Consider the following 21203-nt stretch of genomic DNA (forward strand, 5'->3'; position numbering starts at 1 on the left):
TCTGATAGGGAATTCTGAGCTGAATCTGAACCGGTATCAAATGTCGGCACTATGCACACTTGCCCCAGCAGCCAGGTGGCGTGACTGTCTACAAAAATCCGGCCAGGTGTATGTTCCTGGTTCCATGGAGCCCCTCCTATTCTGGACCAGAGCAGGGCGGGTCAAGGAGGTAGCAGCAGGTCCCAGACTTTTCTTGCCACCTGACAGTGGGAGGAGCATACTGCTCAAAGCTTCTTTTTTTGCTGCAGATGGATGGTGTCCCACCCTTTCTGGCCACAGAACTGTTTAGTCAGGGAGGGTGGGGGCCAGGAAGCTGGCTACCCCTCTGCCAAGTGCAGCTAACAAGTGGCAGCTTGCAGGCTGGGGGCAGGCTGCGGTGACCCTTCTGGGGACAGCCAATGAGCTCCTGGGCTGCGGTGGCACCACCAGGCGCCTGCCTTTGGCTGGCTTGCTGGTGGGAGGGGACTGGGCTTGCCACTCTTGCTGTTGGCCCTGTCTCCGGGAGGCCAGGCAGATCTGGTGCTTGCTTACCCAGAGCCCCAGGCTGCCTCAGTGTTAGCTTTCTCCATCTCCCAGGGAGAGGAGGTTGTAGGTCAGAGATGGCAAGACCCATTTGGGAATTCTCCCAATGTTCCAGTTCAGGAGTGGGCTCCAGCCCAGTCCAGTGACAGGGAAAACAGAATGTGTCAAGGGGCAGTGGGCAGGTGGACACCACATTCTGCAGCCCAGCCATTTGACCCTTTGTCAAGAGGGTCAGGCCTGAGAGCTCCTGAGACACAGGCTTGGAGATGGTGTCAACAGCAAGTGGTGGGTGTTCCCTGCCCCATCCCCTGCTCAATGTAGACCCACCACTGCCAATCACATAATAAACATATATATTTATAGATGTACAATATCAGAATTCTAATTCAAGAAATACAGCTTGTCAGGGGATCCTTCAGGATCTATGTTCTTATTGCACATGGCTCAGCCCCTCTAGGGACAGCTTCCAGGACCAGGCAGTTGGGGTGGTGGGAGGCAGAGCACCAGGGCCACTGTGGGTGGGGTACTCAGGATTTTGTCCAGTTCTTATTGTTTCTTTAGGCCAAGGTTGCCACTTCATTGCAGGGTGGAACTTTGTTAAAAAACAAACAAACAAACAAAAAACCCAGCAAAAAACAACCAGATTTGACAATTCCTAACCAAATTTCTTTTCCCAGCAAGAATTCTATTTGTCAGGGGGTTGTATTTTTAAAAAGAGAGAGAAAACAAAACAAAACAAAACACCGTGGAGGTAGTTACCACCTCTAGGCTGGCAGCTTGGGGAAGTAAGGCTTTGGAAGTTGGCAGGTACAATGACACACCTGCCACCATAGGAAAACCAGGGGAAATGGCAATTCCCAAAGGCCCATTATAAACGTGGGAGGAGATTAAACCTCCCTCCTTCCCCTGGCAGCAATGGCCTGTTTTGAGAAAAATCCTCATCTGGAGGAGAAAGCCATTCTGGTTGTGGTGGATTATTCATCCAATAAGCAGAGGCCTGGTGGAGTCCACTGCAGAGATGAAGCCAGGCACCCAAACCACTGGTTCCTCTTCACAAACTGGGCTGCATTCAGGTCCTGGGTCAACTTTTGGAGGAAGAGCCTTCTGGAGTCCTTGGTGGACAACTTAGAGAAAACCTGCTGGCAATGGTGGAGCTGTGCCCGATGGCACCTGTAAGGCAAACCCACCTGGGGACTTGGGTGGGGAAGAGGTATGGGCAAGGGACTGGATGCAGGGCTCCTGGGTGTTAGGGCAGAGAGCCCACCTGAGGCTGGCCAAGGAGGAGGCAGCATGAGGAGCTGGCCTCATCCAGTAGGCTCTGTCTGGGGTCTCTATGGCTCAGTACTGAGCAGCTATCTTCAGGGGCACCTTTCCCTACCCACACCTTGCTGCCCCTACCTTAACCATAAGCCTGGAGACCTTTGGAAGTTTTCTATGGATTTTTACCACCATGATTACTGCTGTCATCAAAGTCAGGCTGGGGCTAAGGATGACACTAAGAGCATCCAACTTGACTTTCTGAAACGGCTACTATCTAGGTTTTGAAAATCAGGTTGCCTTCCCAAACAAGCGTCATTTTCTAAAATATAGAAGAAATCAGTTGAATATCTCAACCCAATCCCTGCATAGCTTAAAAAGACTTTATATATATATATATATATCTTCATATATGTCTATTTACATATAAATAGATATATATACATACGTATGAATTTCTAAATTATGTTCTCTGGAATTCTCTCCTTTCTGTTCCTGGGCCCATGCCTCTGCCTGGCTTCTCCAGTGAAGTGACTGGTGGGCTCCTGGGATGGGGGGAGGAGAGACAGTGTGGTGTCCCCTCCCCCAGTTCTTCCCCACAGACATTTGCTGGAAGTTTTACATTCTACTTTCGTTGCCATGGTTTCGGTATCCTAGGAGCCGGTGATGTGGAGCTTCTTGCCAGCCCTGGGAGGGGAGGAAGCAGCTCCGTGGCAGGCTTTCTGTCTGTCCTAAGAGCTTTCTGCATTCACTGGCTGAGAGGGCGGTTGTGCAGTATTCGGCCTCCAGTTCCATTTTAATTTTTTCTGTGTATGCCTTTCCTTAAATATACAGTCCATCACCATGGTTGGCTCAGTGGGTGTCACCAAAAATTCTCCAGGGATTTCATAGTCTGGAGAGGAGAGGGACACAGTTAGGTGGCAGTTGTAGCAGGTACCTCTGGCTCAGCCCCACAGCCCTGGCCCTGCCAACCCCTCTACAGTGCCCCAGTGCTGACACTAGCTAGCGCTAACGAGTGGCCTTGGAACAGTCTGTGGCTGGCTCTGTGACAGGGGACAGGCAAAGGAGGGGGTGGGTAGGGTACCAATGCAAAGAGCTTCTGCCCTGCCCACACTCCTTTGGGCTTGAGCCAGGCTACCAGCACTAAGCACTGGGAACTGAGCCCGTGACCCACATGCTGGGGAAGGGGCGGGATGGGGTGCCTGTGACTAGCACTTTCACTTTCCCTCACCCCTCCTGTGCTCAGTGGCTGTTTTTGACCCTGAACTTGTGACCTTTTGTTCCCCTCCTCAAGACCACAGGAGAGACGCCTGCGTGGGGCCGGATGCCTGTGGCTTCCAGACTCCCAGGTGCAGAGCACTGGATCGTGGGCCTCACAGCCCACCAGAGGGAGTGGTCAGGCCCAAAGACCTCTCCTGCCCACTGGTTCATCTTGCTCCATTTCCTCCTGCCTGGAAGGACTGAGGGGGATGGACTCCTGCCCACTTATTCCCCATGAATTTTCCTGACTCCAGTGGGGTATTGTATATAAGGGGCTATTTGGATCCAGTAATATGTAAATACACAGGCAACAAAAGCCAAGCTTGGGAAAGGGCTGAGGTGGCTTGTTTATTGGAGTGGGTCAAGGAACCACAGGTCCCTATTCAGTCTGGCTTTTGGGTACAACCCTTCCCTCCCCTGGCCCTAGAGAGGGAAAGGAAGAACAGGGTCACTAGGGCAGGGTGACTGGAGGGCTGCCATCGGCCTCAGTTTTCCAAGGTGCCCAGAGATGCCTCATCTCTGGAGGATGTTGGAAGTGTCAGGACGGTGAAGGGCGTTTCTGCCATCATTACCAGGCTTTCTTCCTTCCTCCATCACACCCTCCCACCTTCCCATTCTCCTTCCTTCGCTTCCTCCCTCCTCTGCTTAAGACCAAGGCCAAGGCTGCCAGGAGTTGCAGTCCTGGCTCATACTTGGACCTGGGTGGTGTGGCTGGCCCAGAACTATCCATGCAGGGAAGCCTGCACCTCTGACAGACGATTGCAGCTTGGGGTGCCCATCTTCTGTGCTCTGTGGTACATGTCTGTGTCACCAAAGTATCGGGCCCGGTACAGCAAGCCTTCCTCTGCAAAGAAACAGGGCAAGGTCAGGGCCCCAGAACTGCATGGAGTTTATCTGCCTAAGTCCATGGGGAAATAGGAAGGCAGGACAGGAGCAGGAGTAGGAGCAGGGGAAGAACTGGCTTCCTAGAAAGGAACAGGAAGACAGGACCAGGGGTTGGGGACAAACTGGCTTCCCAGGAGGGAACAGGAAGACAGGACCAGGGGTTATTGCAGAGTTGACTTCCCAGGAGGGGACAGAACGACAGGATCAGGGTCTCACAGATAGACTAGATACATGATCAGTGGGTAGCCAGGGGTTTCCAATCTGTTTCTTATATATTCACCTCTAACAACTACAATGATAGGCACCAGTGACTCATGAGGATCTTAATAAAATCATCAGATGGCCCTGGGTTTGTAGCCCCAGAGGAATCCAGGAATGGAGTTCAGGTCTTGGTAGGGAGGTGGCTAGCACAGGGCAGTGCCAGCTGTTGGGTCCACAAAACACTAGAGAAGGGTTTTTCTATTCTCAAACATGGTTTCTGGTTACCCCACTTCAAATACTACTACTGGCTGTACCCTCTCATGCTCATGAACACATATGTGTATCCACAGGCACACACACATTATTACTGCACACATAAGCATACACTCGAACAAGTAAATGTACAGACACACATGCACTCACTCTGTTGCTTTTCTTTCCAGCAGTTGTTTCGGAGGTTGGCGATATAATCATCTTCCACATTGCGTTCAACTGTTTTGAGGCTGGAGCCCGTGTACTCTTCAGAGAAGGTGTCTGACACATAGTACACGACACTCAGGTGGTCAGTGACTCGCTTGTGGACATGGCCCACTGACCTGACCAAAAATACACCAGGTTCAAAGTGGGCAGCTGGAAGGGTGATGGCCCAGTGGTGTGAGGTACCACACAGGCCATAGGAACAGCAAACCCCCACACCACAACAGGACTGGCTCCCCAAAATGAAGGTCTGTGGCAAAGGCAGAGCATCCTGCCACACAAGTGCCCAGCCTACGTCAACCCCTTCTTTAGGTGTTCCACTGAGAACGGGGCATGTGGGGAGAGAAGCACATTCCAGACCCTGGTCTGGAAAGCTGGTCTCTGCCTTCTATGCCTCTACGCTAATAGATGCCTAGGGCCACAAGTCTTGGGTCAAAATGAGAGGCCAGAGCTGTGTCTCTAACAGAATGGTACGTCAGCATGAGTTAGGAGTTCATTCCCAACCACACAGGGAAAAAAGAACCAAAAGGAAGAGAATGTCAGGAAAAATGTATAGTCACAGGGACTTGCAGGCAGCAGCAGAAGCTCCAACACTCAGGAGTCACTGCTCCAGGGAGGGCAGCCCCAGCATACTGCTTTCTTTATCTCTCTAGCTGTTGGAGAGGAGTCACATCTGGCTCCAGACAAGTGGGGTTGCTGTAGGAGCAGAGGCCAACTCTGTCCCCTGCTGGCTGAGGAAGCCTGCTGGGTCTGCAGGCTGTGGCAGGATGAAACAGAAGCTGAGAACCCACTGTTCCAGGCACTGGGAAAGAGAGGCACTGAGAGGGTCAACTACCTTACCCTGCTAACCACTGGTAGCTGAGAAGGTATCTACTCAACAAACACTTCTGAGAATTTCCAATGAGCTGGACATCTTACACACGTCACTCAATTCTAATAAGGAGGTAGATGCTATTGTTCCCATTTTACAAAGGAGGAATCAAGGTTACATAACACATCTGGAACCACAGCTTTCAATGCAGAAGCTAGGATGCAAAGCCACCTTCTTCTGACTGACTAAACTCTGTTCTTTCTCAGGGCATCAAACAGATTTTGAGGACATCTCAAGGCGGGATGATGCTGGGGAGTCACATTTCTGAAATCACGCAGGACACTGTATATGTGTTGCTGCCTCAACAAAATACCCGGAGCTTCTTATCTTCTGAGGGGCCTCCAATCCTCAAACATCTAAGGTGCTTGGCTCAGGGACAGTATGCTTTTTCTACCTAAGTCAGCTTTCTGTACTATGGTTGAGCATCTGCTAGATCAGGATGGGAAGGCAGAGCTCTGGTGGGGCCTGGTCCAGGGGGGTTGTACTCACGGTCTCAGGCTCAGACTGTACGGTGGACTGGACACCATGAGCTGGCTGAGTGCTGACACAAGGATGAGGATGAGGATGGGCATCAGCTGGACAAATACTCCTAGGCCACCCTGAAGGGAAGAGAGCCAATGATCAGAGTTTCCTAGCATAATGGCACTTAGGTGGCCTCCCTTTCCTCCCAAAGGTCTCCCCTAGGGCAGAAGCTCCTCCATTTGACAGCTTTTCCTGAAAAATGACAAAGCAACCATTGGGAGCACATGTAGCATGCAGATCTTCAAGAGAGCAGCAAGGAAGGAGTAGAGGTGGAGTCTCCAGGAGAACAGAGGCAGGCCTGGGTGACGGGCTTCCACAATACACTGCTTTTAGAATTCTGAGTCACACAAATATATTGTTGATAAGAAAAGCATTTAATTAAAGGGTTGGGATGTAGTCTGTGGTATGGAGCTTTCCTAGTACCCACAAAACCTTGGGTGTGATTATTAGAACAAAAAGAAGACAACCAGAAATAAATTCATTATCCAATAATCTGTGATTTAAAACTCTTCTGTATGCTGTCTGTGGCAATAACTCTTCTGTATGTCAGATGTAAATAGATGGGAGGCAGGGGCAGGAGAATGGGTTGACAGTTGGCGTTCCAGACCAGCCAGGGTTATACTATCTCAACAAAAAAACCAGTGCTGGGTATGGTGACACACACCTTTAGTTCTAGTACTCAGGAGCAAGCAGATTCCCAAGTTCCAGACCAGCTAGTCTACAGAGCAAATTCTAGAGCTACACACAGTGAGACTCTGTCTCAAAAACCAAAACCAAAACCAAGCCAAAACCAAGACCACTCCAATGAAATGGATGGCATGGTGACTCAAGTTTAACCCCAGTATTTGGAAGGTGGAAGCAGGGACAGCAGGAGCTCAAGGTTTTTTTCAACGGCATGGTAAGTCCAAGGAGAGAGAGGAAGGAGGGAAGAAATGGAGAGAGGGACAGGAGGAGAGAGAAATGAAGGGAGTAAAACAACAGGAGAGAGGGGGAGGGAGAGCAAGCTCAAGTGTGTATCCCTCTGTTAAATGCTCTGCCCTAGCTGTTGGCAGTGTTCAGGTCCTAGCCATATGGCTGTGTTGATCCATGTGTCCCAAATGTGTCTGAAGGACTGCTTGGTAATAAAACTTTTACTCACTGTTCTAGAAAACTGAATACCCATGCAGGCCTTTTAAAATCTCTCACGATGTTTTAATTCTCCATTGTTCAGAAAACGTTACTTCAGTGTTAAGAACAAATGGGCTCCATAAAAGCTATTGCACTAGAGCTGCTGGGAGCTGGAGAAGTTTGTGTTGTACAGTCCCCAACTGAAGCAAAAGTATTATGCAACCTGGAGTGTGGCTCCCTCTGGCGTCCCTAGGCAGAATGGCACTGGGAAGGAACAAAGATGGCTCCTAGGCTTAAGAATGTTGAGGATATACGTGGATCAAGACTTCCTCCTTCAGGGTTCATCCCCTGGAGGACCTAGTGTGCTGCTCAGCCCTTGTAACTCACGTCACCCTGATTTTCCCTGCGGTCCTGCCTTTGCTGGTAGGTGTATCGCATTCGGCCATTACTGTAGACGTGGACGTTACCTGAAATATGGAAGCACTGAGTTAGGGGCTGTAGCGTTCAAACCTCACCATCACCACCAGAGAGAGATGATTGTGGACTTACTGGAAGGGAAACCACCACCAAAGAACATGTTAAAAAGGTCTTCAGGGGAGATGTCTGCTTCAAAGCCTCTGTGGAAGTCCCCATGGCTGTGGCCATGCCGGGTAGCTTGGCTCTTGTCATCACCAAACTGATCGTACTGCTTCCTTTTCTCTGGGTTGCTCAGTACCGCATACGCTGTGCCAATGGCTGGAAGGGGAGAAAAGATCAGGCCTTAAGAACGAGTTTGCTTCTTTCAGGTCTCAGGGGAAGGGGGACTTAAGGGCAAAGGCAATCACCTGTTGGGCAAGTGCCAGAGAGCAGGTAATCAAGAGCAAGGCCCCTAGGCAAGGCCTCAGTCTGGGCTGTAAGAAGAGGCTTTTTAAAATTTAATTTAACTTAATTTTTGGTGAGGGTCCCTGTTATATCACCTAAACTGCCAGAATGGTACAGGAACTTGATAAGTAGCCCAGGTTGCCCTCCAATTTTTAATCTTTCTGTCTCTAAGGTAGGGTTGTAGGCATGATCCTACATACTTGCTTCAGATGTGTTCTGTTGCAGTTCTTTCACTGATATTACAGAAATGCCCCTTGCACACTTTCATCTCGTGGGGAAACAGGGTAATATAATCCTGAAGTCATAGTGCAACCAAAAATAACAGACACACGAGACCCTTGTAAACGGGACAGCAGCAGACACTGCTTCCGGTGGCAACTCCTGGCTCTGGTGTGTGGCTTGGAAGAGTCTGCTGTCCCCAGGGCCCAGCCTCCAGCTGCTGTTTTCTATCTGGCACTGGGGCCTCCTCACCAGAGTGCCCAGGGCAGAAAGCCAGTGTCTCCCAGGGCCTGCCTCACTTTTTACCCCTCACTCACAGCAGTGGGCTATAGGCTTTTTTTTTTTAGCACTGGTAGCCCCTGGGAGGGAGGATGAAACCCTCCTTTCACATCTGACAAGGCTGTACCATTCTGTCACAAGGTCCCTACTCAATCCAGTACTGCATAACAAGGCACCCAGTCACCCACAGAATCCCCCAAAGGGAACAATACCTAGGGACTAAGAAAATGCAAGGCTTAGGAACACAGGGCTGGCATGAAAGCAGTACACATCAGTGCCAAATAGAGGAAAGATGAAAATCTAAATGCTTATGATTTTAGCCAGAGGTTGACACACCCACTCCACAAATCAATAGGCTGTGAGATCAGAAGATGCTTTGTCCCCAGCGGAGGGCTGGGACAGGTTGTGGGAAGCTGGAAGCTGGCCGCTGAAGAAGCCCTTCGAGTAAGGGGTTCCCTGCCCCGCAGTACAGGGACTATTGCCAGATGGTCGAGGTAGGAGTCTGCTCCTGTGACAGGTTGACCCTGCAGAAGCCACTAGAATCCTCTGGCACCTCTACTGTAACCCTGAAAATGAAGAGGAGGCAGCGTGGGCATTGCCAGTCTATATGGCTAGAGGTGGCTACTGGGAACAGTTCCTGTACAATTACAGTTGAGACCACATTCTTCTGTCCCAACTTCCTGGGAAAGCCACCTTGGCCCTGTATTCTAAGACAGGAGATAAATGCACCAAAATGACTGGGCTTGGTGGTTCATACCTTTAATCTCAGCTTGACAGAGGCAGAGGCAGAGGCAGAGGCCAGAGGGTAGAGGCACCTTCTTGAGTTCTAGTCAAGCCCAATCTACACAGGTAACAAGCAAGCAAACTAACACACAAAACCCCAAACACCCCAGTGCTGGCCTGCCTTTGAAAGCTTCGGTGGCACCAGGCGCGTGGTTCTTGTCTGGATGGAACCTGAGAGCCAGTTTGCGGTAGGCCTTCTTCAGGTCCTCATCGGAGGCACTTCTGCTTACCCCCAGGATCTCATAGTAATCTTTACACTGCTTGACCCTGGAACAGAGAGAAGAGTGTAACAGGGTGTCTAAGGTGAGGTGAGGGAACAAGCAGTATGAGGCGCTCAGCTCATGGCAGATGTGGGGACCAGACTTGGGTCAGCTGCCTGACTTGAGGGGCAAGGGAACCACAGGGCGCTCCTTGGCTTGGAGAGCTGGGCAGGGCCTGCTGGAAACACCATGAACATACTTAGGACTTGATAGCGGTGGCTGCTGTCTTTCGCTAGCATCCACTCCTCTCTACCGCCTCCTTCACTAGAAGCTGACTTGGAAGTACTGTGAGTGTCTTTTAACTGGAGAAGAGGTGTCCTGCTGATGGCAATGGCTGGCGTCTGCTCACTCAAACCATAGGACCCTAAAAAAAGGCTGTTTCTGTTGTAACTGACCTCCCTTTCTGGGCCTTGGAGGACTCACATTCGTGGGGGTTCTCTGGGACTTCTCTGCCCTTCAAGTCTGCTTCTATCACCGTAGCTATTAGGTGTGTATGGTTGAAACTGTGCCTGGTTATGACAAACTACTTGGTCACATTTGGTCATAGTCATCTTGCTTGCCAGGAGGTGTTAGCTTGGCCTCAGAAGGATTCTGAGGCTAAATGGTGGAAGAAAAGATGGCTGGGAGAGTTTAGTCCTGAGTGATCCTGGCTAGTGGTATCAGGCCTGGGAGAGCTTCACTCTGCAGGGCTGTTCCACCTAGGTAGCATAGCTCTGTCTCTTGCCCACAGGCTCTGGTCTGAAAAGGTCTTTGTTGGTGTTGGGGGTAGGGGCAAGATTGTGGTGTCTTTGTGTGACAAACAGAGCTGTGGGAGGCTTAGGGCTGCTGGCCAAGGGCAGAGGAAGGCATGGGTTGGCAATGTCTCTGGTCTGTCAACAGTAGGGGGTGGGCAGTGAGGCCCTGGCTCCCACCCTGTGGGAAACAAAGCTGGACTTCCTCCATCTTCCAAGACCCTCCCAGGCCACTGGATGAAGTAAGAGAGGCTTCCCTGGCCCTCTTCAGTTCCCACCACCCCATGGCCTCTACCTTTTCACAGCTGCCACCTGCTCTGAGGTATAGCCCTTGGTGCTCTCTCCTCCTCCTGCCTCGCCGTTGGCTGAGGGGCTTTCGGTCCCACCTGCCTTCCTGTGGGTGGTATGGCTTGTGTCTGTGGGTTGGGGTTGATCACCGGCAGACTGTGGTTTCTGGTTGAGGGACTCGATCAGAGCTGTGAGAAAAAAGAAGCCACTGAGGGGTCACTTGGCAGGTCACTTCCAGCAAGACCACTGCTCTCCTAACTTGGACCTGTTCTTTTAGGAGCCCCAGATCTCAGGAGTAAGAAGATTATAGCTTTTAAAATATTAGCAATATTAATTTTATTACCAAATCCATATGATTCATATAAAGTAACCGCCTTCCTTATTTTCAGGTATTGTTTATTTATGCATTCATTTTCTTTAATAAGTTATACAAACACTTGTCGGTTGGGGTAGTGTTTGCTAACATGCTCAAAGACCAGCACTACTACATAAAACTGTCACAGTGACACACACGTTAACCTCTGGTCTTAAAATCTCCATTCTCAGGTGCCCTCTACTACACTGGGAGTCTAAGGCCAGCCTAGGTGTGTGAGAGTTCCTGCCTCAACAAACAAACAACAACAAAAGAGGAGCTGGGTGTGCTGGTATATACCTTTAATTCAAGCGCCTGGGAGGCAAAGGAAGAGTTTCAGGCCAGCCTGGTGAGCATGGTAAGTTCTAGAACAGACAGGCCTACAGGTGTGAGAATACATTTAACAGCCTCCCGGACCCCCACTGAAAACAACAGAAGAAGCCTGGTGAGATTGGTTCAGCTTTCCAGAAATGAGTTTGTAGCCATGCCTAAGGACCAGAGTTTGATCCCCAGACTCTAAATGGTAGAAGCGAAAGGAAGGAAGAAGAGAAGGAAAGGGAAAGGGAGGAGAGCAAGTACACACAGCAGGGCACGGTGGCACATGCTTTAATCCCCGTACTCTAGGAGCTTCAGATCAGCCAGGGATACACAGTAAGACCATGCCACAAACAAACAAACTGAGGCTTGAGTTTGGCTAATGAACCTAGCAGTATCTGATCTAGATTCAGTTACTTTTACTTTTGTTATTATTTAATTTGTTACAATTTATTCACTTTATATCCCAGCTGTAGGCCCCCATACCCTCCCAGTCATGTCTTCCCTCTTTTCCCATGCCCCTTTCCCAGTCCACTGATAGGGGGAGGTCCTCCTCCCTCTTTTGTTGTTTTTATTGTTATTGTTTTTTGAACAGGATCTTGCTTATGCAGCCCAGGCTGGTCTCAAAATCACCATCCTCCTGCTTCAGCTTCCCAAGTGCTGGATTATAGGTGTGTACCACCATGCCAGGCTTAATGTTACCTTGGTATTTCTTTCAGTGTGCTTGCTTGCTTACTAGGGTCTTTGCTCTTTTATGAATCATTTTTGTCTACTGGCCCAACTCAGATCTTCTCTCAGTACTGCAGCACACTATCTGGAACACTTAGGTCCTCAGCACTGCTTCCTGTTGTGCTTTCTATTTTTATGCTGGTTCTTTAAAATGCTTTATTATTAAATAAATATTATTAGTGTAAAACTAAGTAAAAGGTAACGTTAATTTTAATGTTTCCTAGTTTAAATATTTGCTTATTAATACAGTACATCAGAATTATAAACTGTTCAATGTTCCTAGTTTAGATTTAATAGTATTATATCCTTTTACTTGAAAACACAATAGTTCTTTCCTCACTGTGGTAACAACATAAAACTTGCCATCTTAACCCTTTTTTGTGTGTATGCCAGAGGCTGACGAGGGGTGCCTTCCTCAGTTTCTCCCCATACTAGGTATCTCACTTAACCGTGGGGCTTACTGATTTGGCTAACTGGCTGGCCAAAAACCATCTTCCTGTCTCTGTCCAATGTTTGTATACACTGGACTTTGCTGGCTGCTGGGGGTCTGAATTCAGGTCTTCATTCTTTACATGTGTAGCCCAATCTGACCTTGAACTTGTGACCCTGCCTCTGCCTTCTTGAGCAAGCCCCCCCCCCCCCCCCCCCCCGTGAGTTTCTCTGTGTAGCCCTGACTGTCTGGAACTCTGTAGACTAGGCTGGCCTCAAGCTCAGAGATCCACCTGCCTCTGCCTCCCCAGTGCTGGGATTAAATGCATGTGCCACCACTGTTCAGCCTCCTTGAGCAAAGTTTATTCACGTGTGCTACCACAAGTGGCCAGGTCCTCATTCTTGTGGTCAGCACTTTCCAGACTTAGCAGTTATACCCCAGCTTCCAATCTTAACCTTTAAATGTGTAATTCTAGGCAACTGGTGATTTTATTTTTTGAACATTCTCATGCAGCTCCGGCTAGCCTTGACCTTCCTATATAGCCTTGAACACCCTGATCTTTCTGCTTCTGCCTACAAAGTGCCAAGACTGCAAGCACAAGCTACCTCACCAGGATCCATCTTAAATTTTATTCTTTGCAATACTGGGGACCAACATGGGCCTCACGCATGCTGAGCAAGTACCCTACCATAAAACAAGGCCTTGGCCCACATCCTCTGCTGGTAGAGAGGGCACAATCCTCTATGGTGGAGCCACTAGCAGCTGGTCTGATTCAGGGGGATTGGTGGAAGGCTGATTCCTGGAGCCTTTGCTTAGCAGTGATGAGGAATTGGGGAAGTAAGTCTGTCCCAGAAGACCCAAAAAGATCTCTGGGTGCTCATTTCTACAGCTTGTTTTTTCTTTGTGGTACTAGAAATTGAACACAGGACCTTGACCACGCAAGGCAAGTGCTCTACCATGGAGCTAGTCCCTCAGCTCTACTGTTACATTTTATTTATTTAGACAGGGTCTAATGTAGGCCAGGCTAGCCTCCAATTCTCTACATAGCTCAGGATAAACTTCCTGCTTCCACTTCCTGAGTGCTGGGATTACAGGTATGTACCACCAAATCCCAATTATTATTGCTTATACATATTTATTTTATTTCATGTGTACAGGTGTTTTATCTGTACATATGTCTGTGCACCATGTGGATTCCTAGTGTCCACAGATACGCTGGGAATGGAGTTACATACGATTGTGAACTGCCATTTGGGTGCTGGAAATTGAACTTGGGTCCTCTGCTGAGCCATCTTTCCAATCCTATTGTTCTATTTTTTTTTTTTTTAAACAGCTGGCCATGTCAAATGATCTATGTTATTGGGGTATATATGAGAGGTTTACTGTCACCCTAAAATGGGATTATGGTGATTTAAATCCAAGCTTTTGGCTCTTCCTGATTCAGCATCCACAAACTCTAGCAAATGCAGTCATGCGAGTCTGCAGGGTCCTGGCTGGTAAATTCCAAAGCTGTTGACAGGTCCTTGTTGGGACCCAGGATAACTGTGGGCCAAGGACAAATATTGGCACCACTCAAACCAGATCCAGCTTCTTTCTCAATTGTCACAGCACTGTATGGAGCTCCAGACACCTTCTACCACCATATACCTGTGCCATAGCTAGGGACCACTGCAGTGTAGAAAACTTGTACCATCTTCCTGGCATTGGACAACTCAGACAGAGGAGCTGACAGCAGTTTGAGGCAGACAGGGAGTGGAGGCGTTGATTTGTGGAAGGAGTACTTGGAGAAGCATTAGTAGTTGGCACAGAAGTGCACACCTGTGATCCTAGAACTTCCTCCCAACTCCCCCACCCCTCCAGTTTTTCTGTGTAGCCCTGACTGTCCTGGAACTCGCTCTGTAGACCAGGCTGTCCTTGAACGCAGAATCCACCTGCCTCTGCCTCCTGAGTACTGGGAGGAGTGCTAAGCACTATCACTGCCTGGCCATGATCCTGGATTTTGGGATGCTGAGGCAGGGGGATTTTGAACTGGAGGCCAGCCTGGGCTACAAAGAGAGCTTGGGCCACAGGACATGACACTATCTTAAACAAAAAAGATTAGTAGCAATCAACTTTTTTTCTTTCTTGTTTTACTATGGGGTCAAGGCTGGCCTCCAAATTATGATCCTCTCAAGTGCTGAGATCACAGGGGTGTGCCAATTTGGCTAACTTGTAATGGCCATTTCTGTTACTGAGCATTCAATGTGTGTCAGGCAGTCACCATCACAATGCTTTGTAAAAATTAGCTCAATCATCACAACAACCTTAGAAGGGAAGTGGCATCACCCACTGGCCTGCCCCTCAGGGAGAAGGCACTGTGGTAGCACTGCTGTGGCAAAGGGGAACTCCAGATGTTATGTTCACAGAGGCCAGATCCCCATTGCAACTCTGCCACTTACTAGCATAGCAGTATGACTCTGGCTGATGTATGACACTTGTTGCACCTCAGTTTCCTCAGAATGCTGGCATGAGGATGAAATAAGATAACACATGCAGGTGGTCTGGAGACTGGCAAGGCATCAGGTTCAAAATAGAATAACCTGGGTGACCAACGAGACAGAGGAGCAGCTAGTTGTGGAGGGGAGAGAAGCTATGGGTTGGGGTGAGGGGTGCCTACAGTGGTTCAGGCCAATGCAGATGTAGCCAGATCTCAGCCCTGAGCAATGCCACGAGATACCAGGCAGCAGTGGAGGCAAAGAAGGAAACCAACAGATGAAGAGGGGCTGGTACTGAAAACAGAGGAAGGACTGGGTTCCTGTGGTTTTTGAACCAAGCCGCCTGTTTTTGATCTTTTTGGAAGTGGTCTGTGTTCCTGGCCCTGTCTACAGTGCATGTCCCAAGGGCAACATCACCAGTGATCCAATCAACACAGCTGCATAGGTCAGAGGGCAGAGGCCTACACATGTACTCCTCTGCAAAGATTCTGGCAGCTTTTAAGGCAGTTCCACTGGTCAGTCATTCTAACTTCCATGTGCTGCAGAATTAAAAGAAGAGTGGATATATGATAGTTTGGGTTGAGTTGAAAACAGGAGACTTCTGGTTGCTGGCAAGCAAGTCTCCCCACCAGTCTGGATGTCCTAACAGGCCTATAGCATGTGATGGTATCATCCTGACTCATCATGACATTCCCTGTGACACAGTGGCTGACAGACAATGTGCAGTGACACAAAAGAGTTAGGTAACAGGCAGGCTTAATGTTAACCTCGGTGTTGGCTGTGCCAAGCAGATAGACCAGTGGACCAAGGAGGTGCAAACCATGGTCTCTTCTACTTAGGATGTGCGGCATGAAGACTGCTGAAGTCCAGGGCTTTGAGGCCAGCCTGGGCACCACAGTGAGATGCTGTTGTTTCACTAAAATTTTTTTAAAGATTTATTTATCTGTATATGTGAGTGTTCTGTTTTCATGCACACCAGAAGACGGAATCAGATTCCATTACAGATGAATATGGGCCACCATGTGGTTGCTAGGAATTGAACTCAGGACCTCTGGAAGAACAGCCAGTGCTCATACCCACTGAGCCACCTTTCCAGCCTCAACACTAATTTATTTAAAGAAAGAAAATGGTTCAAAACCAATCATAGAGCCTGGTAATGGTGGCTCACACCTTTAATCTTAGCACTTGGGAGGCAGAGGCAGGCATATCTTTCTGAGTTTTAGAACAGCCTAGCAAGTTCTAGGATAGCCAGGGCTACATAGATCCTGTCTCAAAACAAACCAAAACAAACAAAAAGGTGGGAAATCCGTAGGAGAAGGCCACAAGGTAGCTGAGGAGTTAAGGAGGATTGATAGCTCCAAGACCTCCTGGCCTTCCTCATGCCATGTGGAGCCAGACCTGAACTACCCCAGGCTCAGCCAAGGCCACTTGCTAACAGGGTCTTACTGGATAAATTAACCTAGTGTCTCTGAGCATTTCCCTCCTAAGGGCAGTATGAGAAGGTATGCAGGTATATACAGAGCTTAGCACATGGGTAGCAATTGTCTTGAATGACCTGTTCCTGACACTTTTGTTCTTAGCCTCAGAGTGAGGAAAGAGCCTAGGTCAGAGACAGACAAGACTGGGACCTTTCAGCGGTGTGTACTTGCCACCATAGCTAATTCCTCAGTGTAGGCTTGACCCTGCCCCTGGCTGCTTGGAGAAGTAATTAAGATAAAATGAGAAAATAAAGACTAGAAGGAGCTAAGTGGACAACTCTGTGCTGTACCTTGTTGGTCCTACAATTCTCTTTTTCACTGACCCAGAAGGCCCAAATCCATTCTCCTTCTCTCCCAAGGCCTTGTCTGACTTTGCCCAGACTGAACAGTGAGCCACTTTATAGATGCTTGGGTAACATGAACTGCAGGTACCTCATCCAGGCAACTCTCTCTTTGTGAGGGAAACGGAGGCCTACTTGTATTCTCAGGGCCTGAGTGCAAAACTGCTATCTTCTATTTTCTTTGAGACAGATTCCCACTATATAGTCCAAACTGCCCTGGAATGGTAAGACATTCTTGTCTCCTGTCTGGCCCCCACGTGATTACCATGTCCCTACCATATCCAGTTCTTTTCTTTTTTGGTTTGTTTTTCCAGAAAGGGATTCTCTGTGTGTGTAGCCTTGGGTATCCTGGTGTAGACCAGGTTGGCCTTGAATTCACAGAGATCCACCTGCCTTTGCTTCCCAGAGTACTAGGATTACAGGCATGTGCCACCACATCTGGCTCCATGTCCCATCCTTTCAATCACTTCACTAAATATCAGGTGAAGCCAGTAACCAACAGATGCGGATAGAACATTCCAGAAAAATGTCAGACATAGTGGTGCATGCCTGTAATCTCAGCACTTGGGAGGCAGAGGCAACCAGACCTCTTTGAGTTCCAGCTGGTCTAAAAAGTGAGATCCAGGCCAGCCAGGGTTGCAGAATGAGTTCTTTAAAAAAAAGGTCCCAGAAAAGGACATGGACAGTATCACTTCTGCTGTGTCCTCCCAGCAGCCTTATTCCTGTCCCACAATGCAGTTGCCCAGTTGTGGTGTTCCTCTGTCCTGTTCCCCCTTTCAAGGACCCCTCCTTTTCTTTTCATGGAGAAAGCTATGGTCTTCAGTTCCTGTTTGAGCCACTTTCCTGACACCTCCCCCACCCTCCTTTACTTCTCAAAGACCAACAACGGCTCTAATTCTGGCTTTCCATCCTTTCCCTTCCCCTCCTGGCCTCTGCACACTTGTCATCTCCATGGCTACCGCCTCTGTCCTCTCTCAGGACTATGCTCCTGTTGCTGCTGTCTTACTCCCACTGGCTAAGGGCAGGCATGATGCATGGCTGTCCACCAGCTTCTCCATGCTTCCCACTTTCCCAGTGACCTCAGCTGTAACCATTTCCAAAGAGTGTCAACAAGCTGGTGACAACAGTCTCTCATCTGGAACCTGCTGCTTCCTCATGTGTTCTAGGCAGGTGACTCTCTAGGAATGTCCCATTGGCACTTTCCATCCTGTCCACCTCTGCCCGTTTAGTTTCTCAGCTTTGGCCTTTTTAGGTCAGAAAGGTTGACCCCAATTCCCCAGTACCCATCTAAGTCACATCATCATTACACAATGGTTCTTTACCTTTGCATCCCTCCTTATGCCATCATGCCCTAACCTATTTGGGCCATTGTCCCTCTCATCAACCTTTTCAGGCCTGTCTCTCTCTCTCTCTCTCTCTCTCTCTCTCTCTCTCTCTCTCTCTCTCTCTCAGTCTCACTATGATATGGTCCAGGCTGGCATCAAACAATCTACTGCCTTGGCCTCCTCACTGCTGGTATTATTGGCATGCATCATCATACCTGGCCTTGTGCTGTTTTCTTCTAAGAAAATGTATCCCTTACCCCTTCTTGGTCTCTTCCAGCCCAGGCTTTGAACTCAAACTGGCTACATGGCTTCATTATGCTGAGTTCTCTAACTTCTAAGTGGACTTGGCAGGTCTGAAAGACAACCTCAACTCCCAATAAACCAAACCTCTCTAGTTTCTTTTATGCAGAACAAAGTGAAACCATCTTGTCTAACAGGAAAGGAGTTCTACAATCTGGCCCCATTTCACTTTCTAACTCGAACCCTTTCTATATCCTACTTCACTTGCATCTAAATCTCCTTCTACATAATCCCTACCCAAACCCTTTTAAACTTCCGGTTTCCATGTCTTCTCCCAGCATGCCTTTCCCATCTCTTCCAAAGTGATGTTTGACTGTTGCCTCATTTCTTAGAGCCTGAAGCTCTTCCCTCTGTGAGATAACATTATTTGTGTGCCCTCATTACAGTGCTTCCCAACAGCTTATAATATCCCAGGAGATTATCCTCCACTCCCTCCCATCTCTCAAGATTGTGAACTCACAGGTGCTAAGGACTAGATTTTTTTTTTTATATAACTACCCTTAAGACCTCAGTATCTAAACAACTGTGCCTATTTTTTTTTTTTTGTTAGTTTACTGTTATCACCTGCCTTGCAATCTTCTTCTTTGTAAGTCTGTTTCCTTGCAGATCTTGCCAATCCTGCTATACCACTTGGCATCAACCAGTAAACTTTGCAGGCAAAACAAAACAGATTCTCAACATCAGCTTCTTCTTCTTTTTTTTTTTTTTTTTTTTGGTAAATAAAGTTATGAAGTCCAATTGACCTCAAACTTGAGGCAACCCTCTTTTCTTACCTCCTGAGCTCAGAGATCACAGGCATAGGCCACCATACCTGCAGCAATGTGTTGTACTGGGATGAATGCTTATCCAAACATTCAGTGTAGACAGCCACCTACTACTTTTAAACCAAGATTTCCCTATCACCTTTTCCTTACAATTTTGTCTGTTCAGGCTACTGCTTATGCACGAGGCACATATTCTATCCAGCAAGGACCTAACAAATATCCAACAGGTAGGCCTTTGAGATGGCTTAGACAGTGAGGGTGCTTACTGCTGAGCCTGAGAGTTTGATCCCTGGGACCCACAAGATGGAAGGACAAAACTGACTCTGCCAAGTTATTCTTTGACTGCCATATGAAGAGCATGCACACACACACACACACACACACACACACACACACACACACCAATCCCTGGAAGGACACCCTGTCCAAGTTCCTGAACTAGCACAGGTGACTTCTGCAATGCCCTACAGGCCCTTATTTCATCAGATTTCTTAGCAGCTCATCAGCAAACAGTAGTAATTAGATGGAATTCTGACAGTCTGCACCCCACCATGCTCCTTATTTATAAAGGGAATTATCTCATGGAGGGGAGGCACCTTGAGCAAGTTACCAGAGTAGTCCTGGTAAATACAGAGTGCAACTCTCTCCTAGAGGAGGCAAACAGGTCAAAGATCAACTGGCAGAGTCAGCAGAGAAGAAAGTTCAGGAATCCAGCTGCCTCTTAGGTCAGCACTCCTCTTTCTCCATTTCCAGATGTGGGCAGGGAAGGTGAGCAGCAAGTGGCTGCTCTTCATTTCATTTCAATAAGTATTTATGGAGTCCCAGGGCTTTCCAATTTCTAGCTATGTCAGGATAAGTCCCTTACTGTCTCATCTACAGAAGATATAATGGTGGTGCTGTCTTCCTGACAGTACAGGATCAGGTAACAAAACCGATGAGAAAGTACTTTCTACACTGAAAAGCTCTATGAGTCTTCTTGTTATATACCTTATCTGCTCCAACTCCTTAAACTTCCAGACGAGGAAATGTCACAAGGGAACAGTTATGATGAGACGTGGGTCTCTTAAGTCTCAAAGTCTGTTACGCGGAACAAAGTTTACTAAGCCCACAGGCACAAATCCTGTGTCTTTCTCCTTTCCGGATGGTAACGAAATTTTCTTTGGGAACTTAGGTTACAAACGCAAAATGAAGGGTAAATCGCGGTGACGGGTAGCAGAGACAAGTCATGGGAGATCTTAGCTCTAGTCTACTCAGCTACCTGGTACTCAGCAACCGTACCAGGCCATAACACCCGCCACCCAGGCCTGCTTGGGGGCGAAGGTGGGATAAGGTGGCCGAGACTGAGTTCTGCAACAATCATATCCACCTCGAAACTCGGCGTTCAAGAGACTGCAGGAAGGACTGTGAGTTGGAGTGGCTTATGTCTCAAAGGGTTCTCTGATTCGAGCAAATGAAGATCTGAGGTGCCTTTCTAGGTATTCCTTCCCTCTCTAGAACCCATTCTCTCTTAGAATAGTTATGTTTATTTTCCTGAACTATAATATTTCCCAGGCCGGCCCCTGGCCCTGGGCCACCGAACAGCCCTTTGGGAAACGTAGTTCGCTTTTGCTTTCACTTGATTTCTCTTCGCCTGGTCTCCCAGCGCGTCTCCTTCCCAGAAACCTCATATTTTAGAAGGTTCCACAAGCACTGGAAAGGGTTGAGAGCCAGGCCTTCGGGAGTCTTCAGGGGTCCAGCAACCCACAAAGTGCGAGACACCGGGACTACGTATCCCAGCAGCGCCCGGGCGCACCAGTGCGCAGGCGTAGCCGCGCCTCGCCACCCCTCCCCCTCCGCCAACTGCTCCCGTCGGTCCGTTCCCGTGTTCCCCCCATCCGTGCTAATGCCCCCTTGGTGCCTCCACTCACCGCTGACTCGTGGCGTCGGGTACAGCCGCTGCGCCTTCTCCAGAAAGCGTAGCGCCCGCTCGGGCTGGTTGCTTTGGATGGCCTTGAGAGCGATGCTGATACAGCGCTCGGCTTCATCCTTGTTGGATTCCATGGCGGAACCCGAGCGCGGAACCAAGGAGGGGGAGGCCGGGCGAGCGAAAGGCTGCGCCAGCCGGCGTCGCGTCGCGGGGCAGACCGGCGCGGAAGGATGACATAACTCTCAGCCCCTCCTTCCCGATTTGAG

General features: G+C 48.8%; 1 protein-coding gene across 3 annotated transcripts; it reads right to left on the reverse strand.

Annotated features, from left to right (window-relative positions):
- Positions 1–858: 858 nt before the first annotated feature.
- Positions 859–21175, reverse strand: Dnajb12 (DnaJ heat shock protein family (Hsp40) member B12). Of its 3 annotated transcripts, none has more exons than XM_021626928.2 (9): positions 20939–21175; positions 10531–10711; positions 9366–9511; positions 7652–7837; positions 7490–7569; positions 5963–6072; positions 4549–4721; positions 3786–3883; positions 859–2671 (listed from the first exon to the last, which is right to left on the reverse strand). In XM_021626928.2, exons 1-9 carry the CDS (start codon positions 21069–21071, stop codon positions 2642–2644), a joined length of 1137 nt encoding a protein of 378 aa, XP_021482603.1. In that variant the 5' UTR covers positions 21072–21175; the 3' UTR covers positions 859–2641. The 3 variants fall into 3 exon arrangements, with proteins under 3 accessions (XP_021482603.1, XP_060225494.1, XP_060225493.1); XM_060369511.1 differs by having other exon boundaries at positions 3732–3883; positions 20939–21149; XM_060369510.1 differs by having other exon boundaries at positions 3738–3883; positions 20939–21148.
- Positions 21176–21203: the final 28 nt, after the last annotated feature.

Source organism: Meriones unguiculatus, chromosome 16 (assembly GCF_030254825.1).
Source record: "Meriones unguiculatus strain TT.TT164.6M chromosome 16, Bangor_MerUng_6.1, whole genome shotgun sequence".
Taxonomy (NCBI): Eukaryota; Metazoa; Chordata; class Mammalia; order Rodentia; family Muridae; genus Meriones; species Meriones unguiculatus.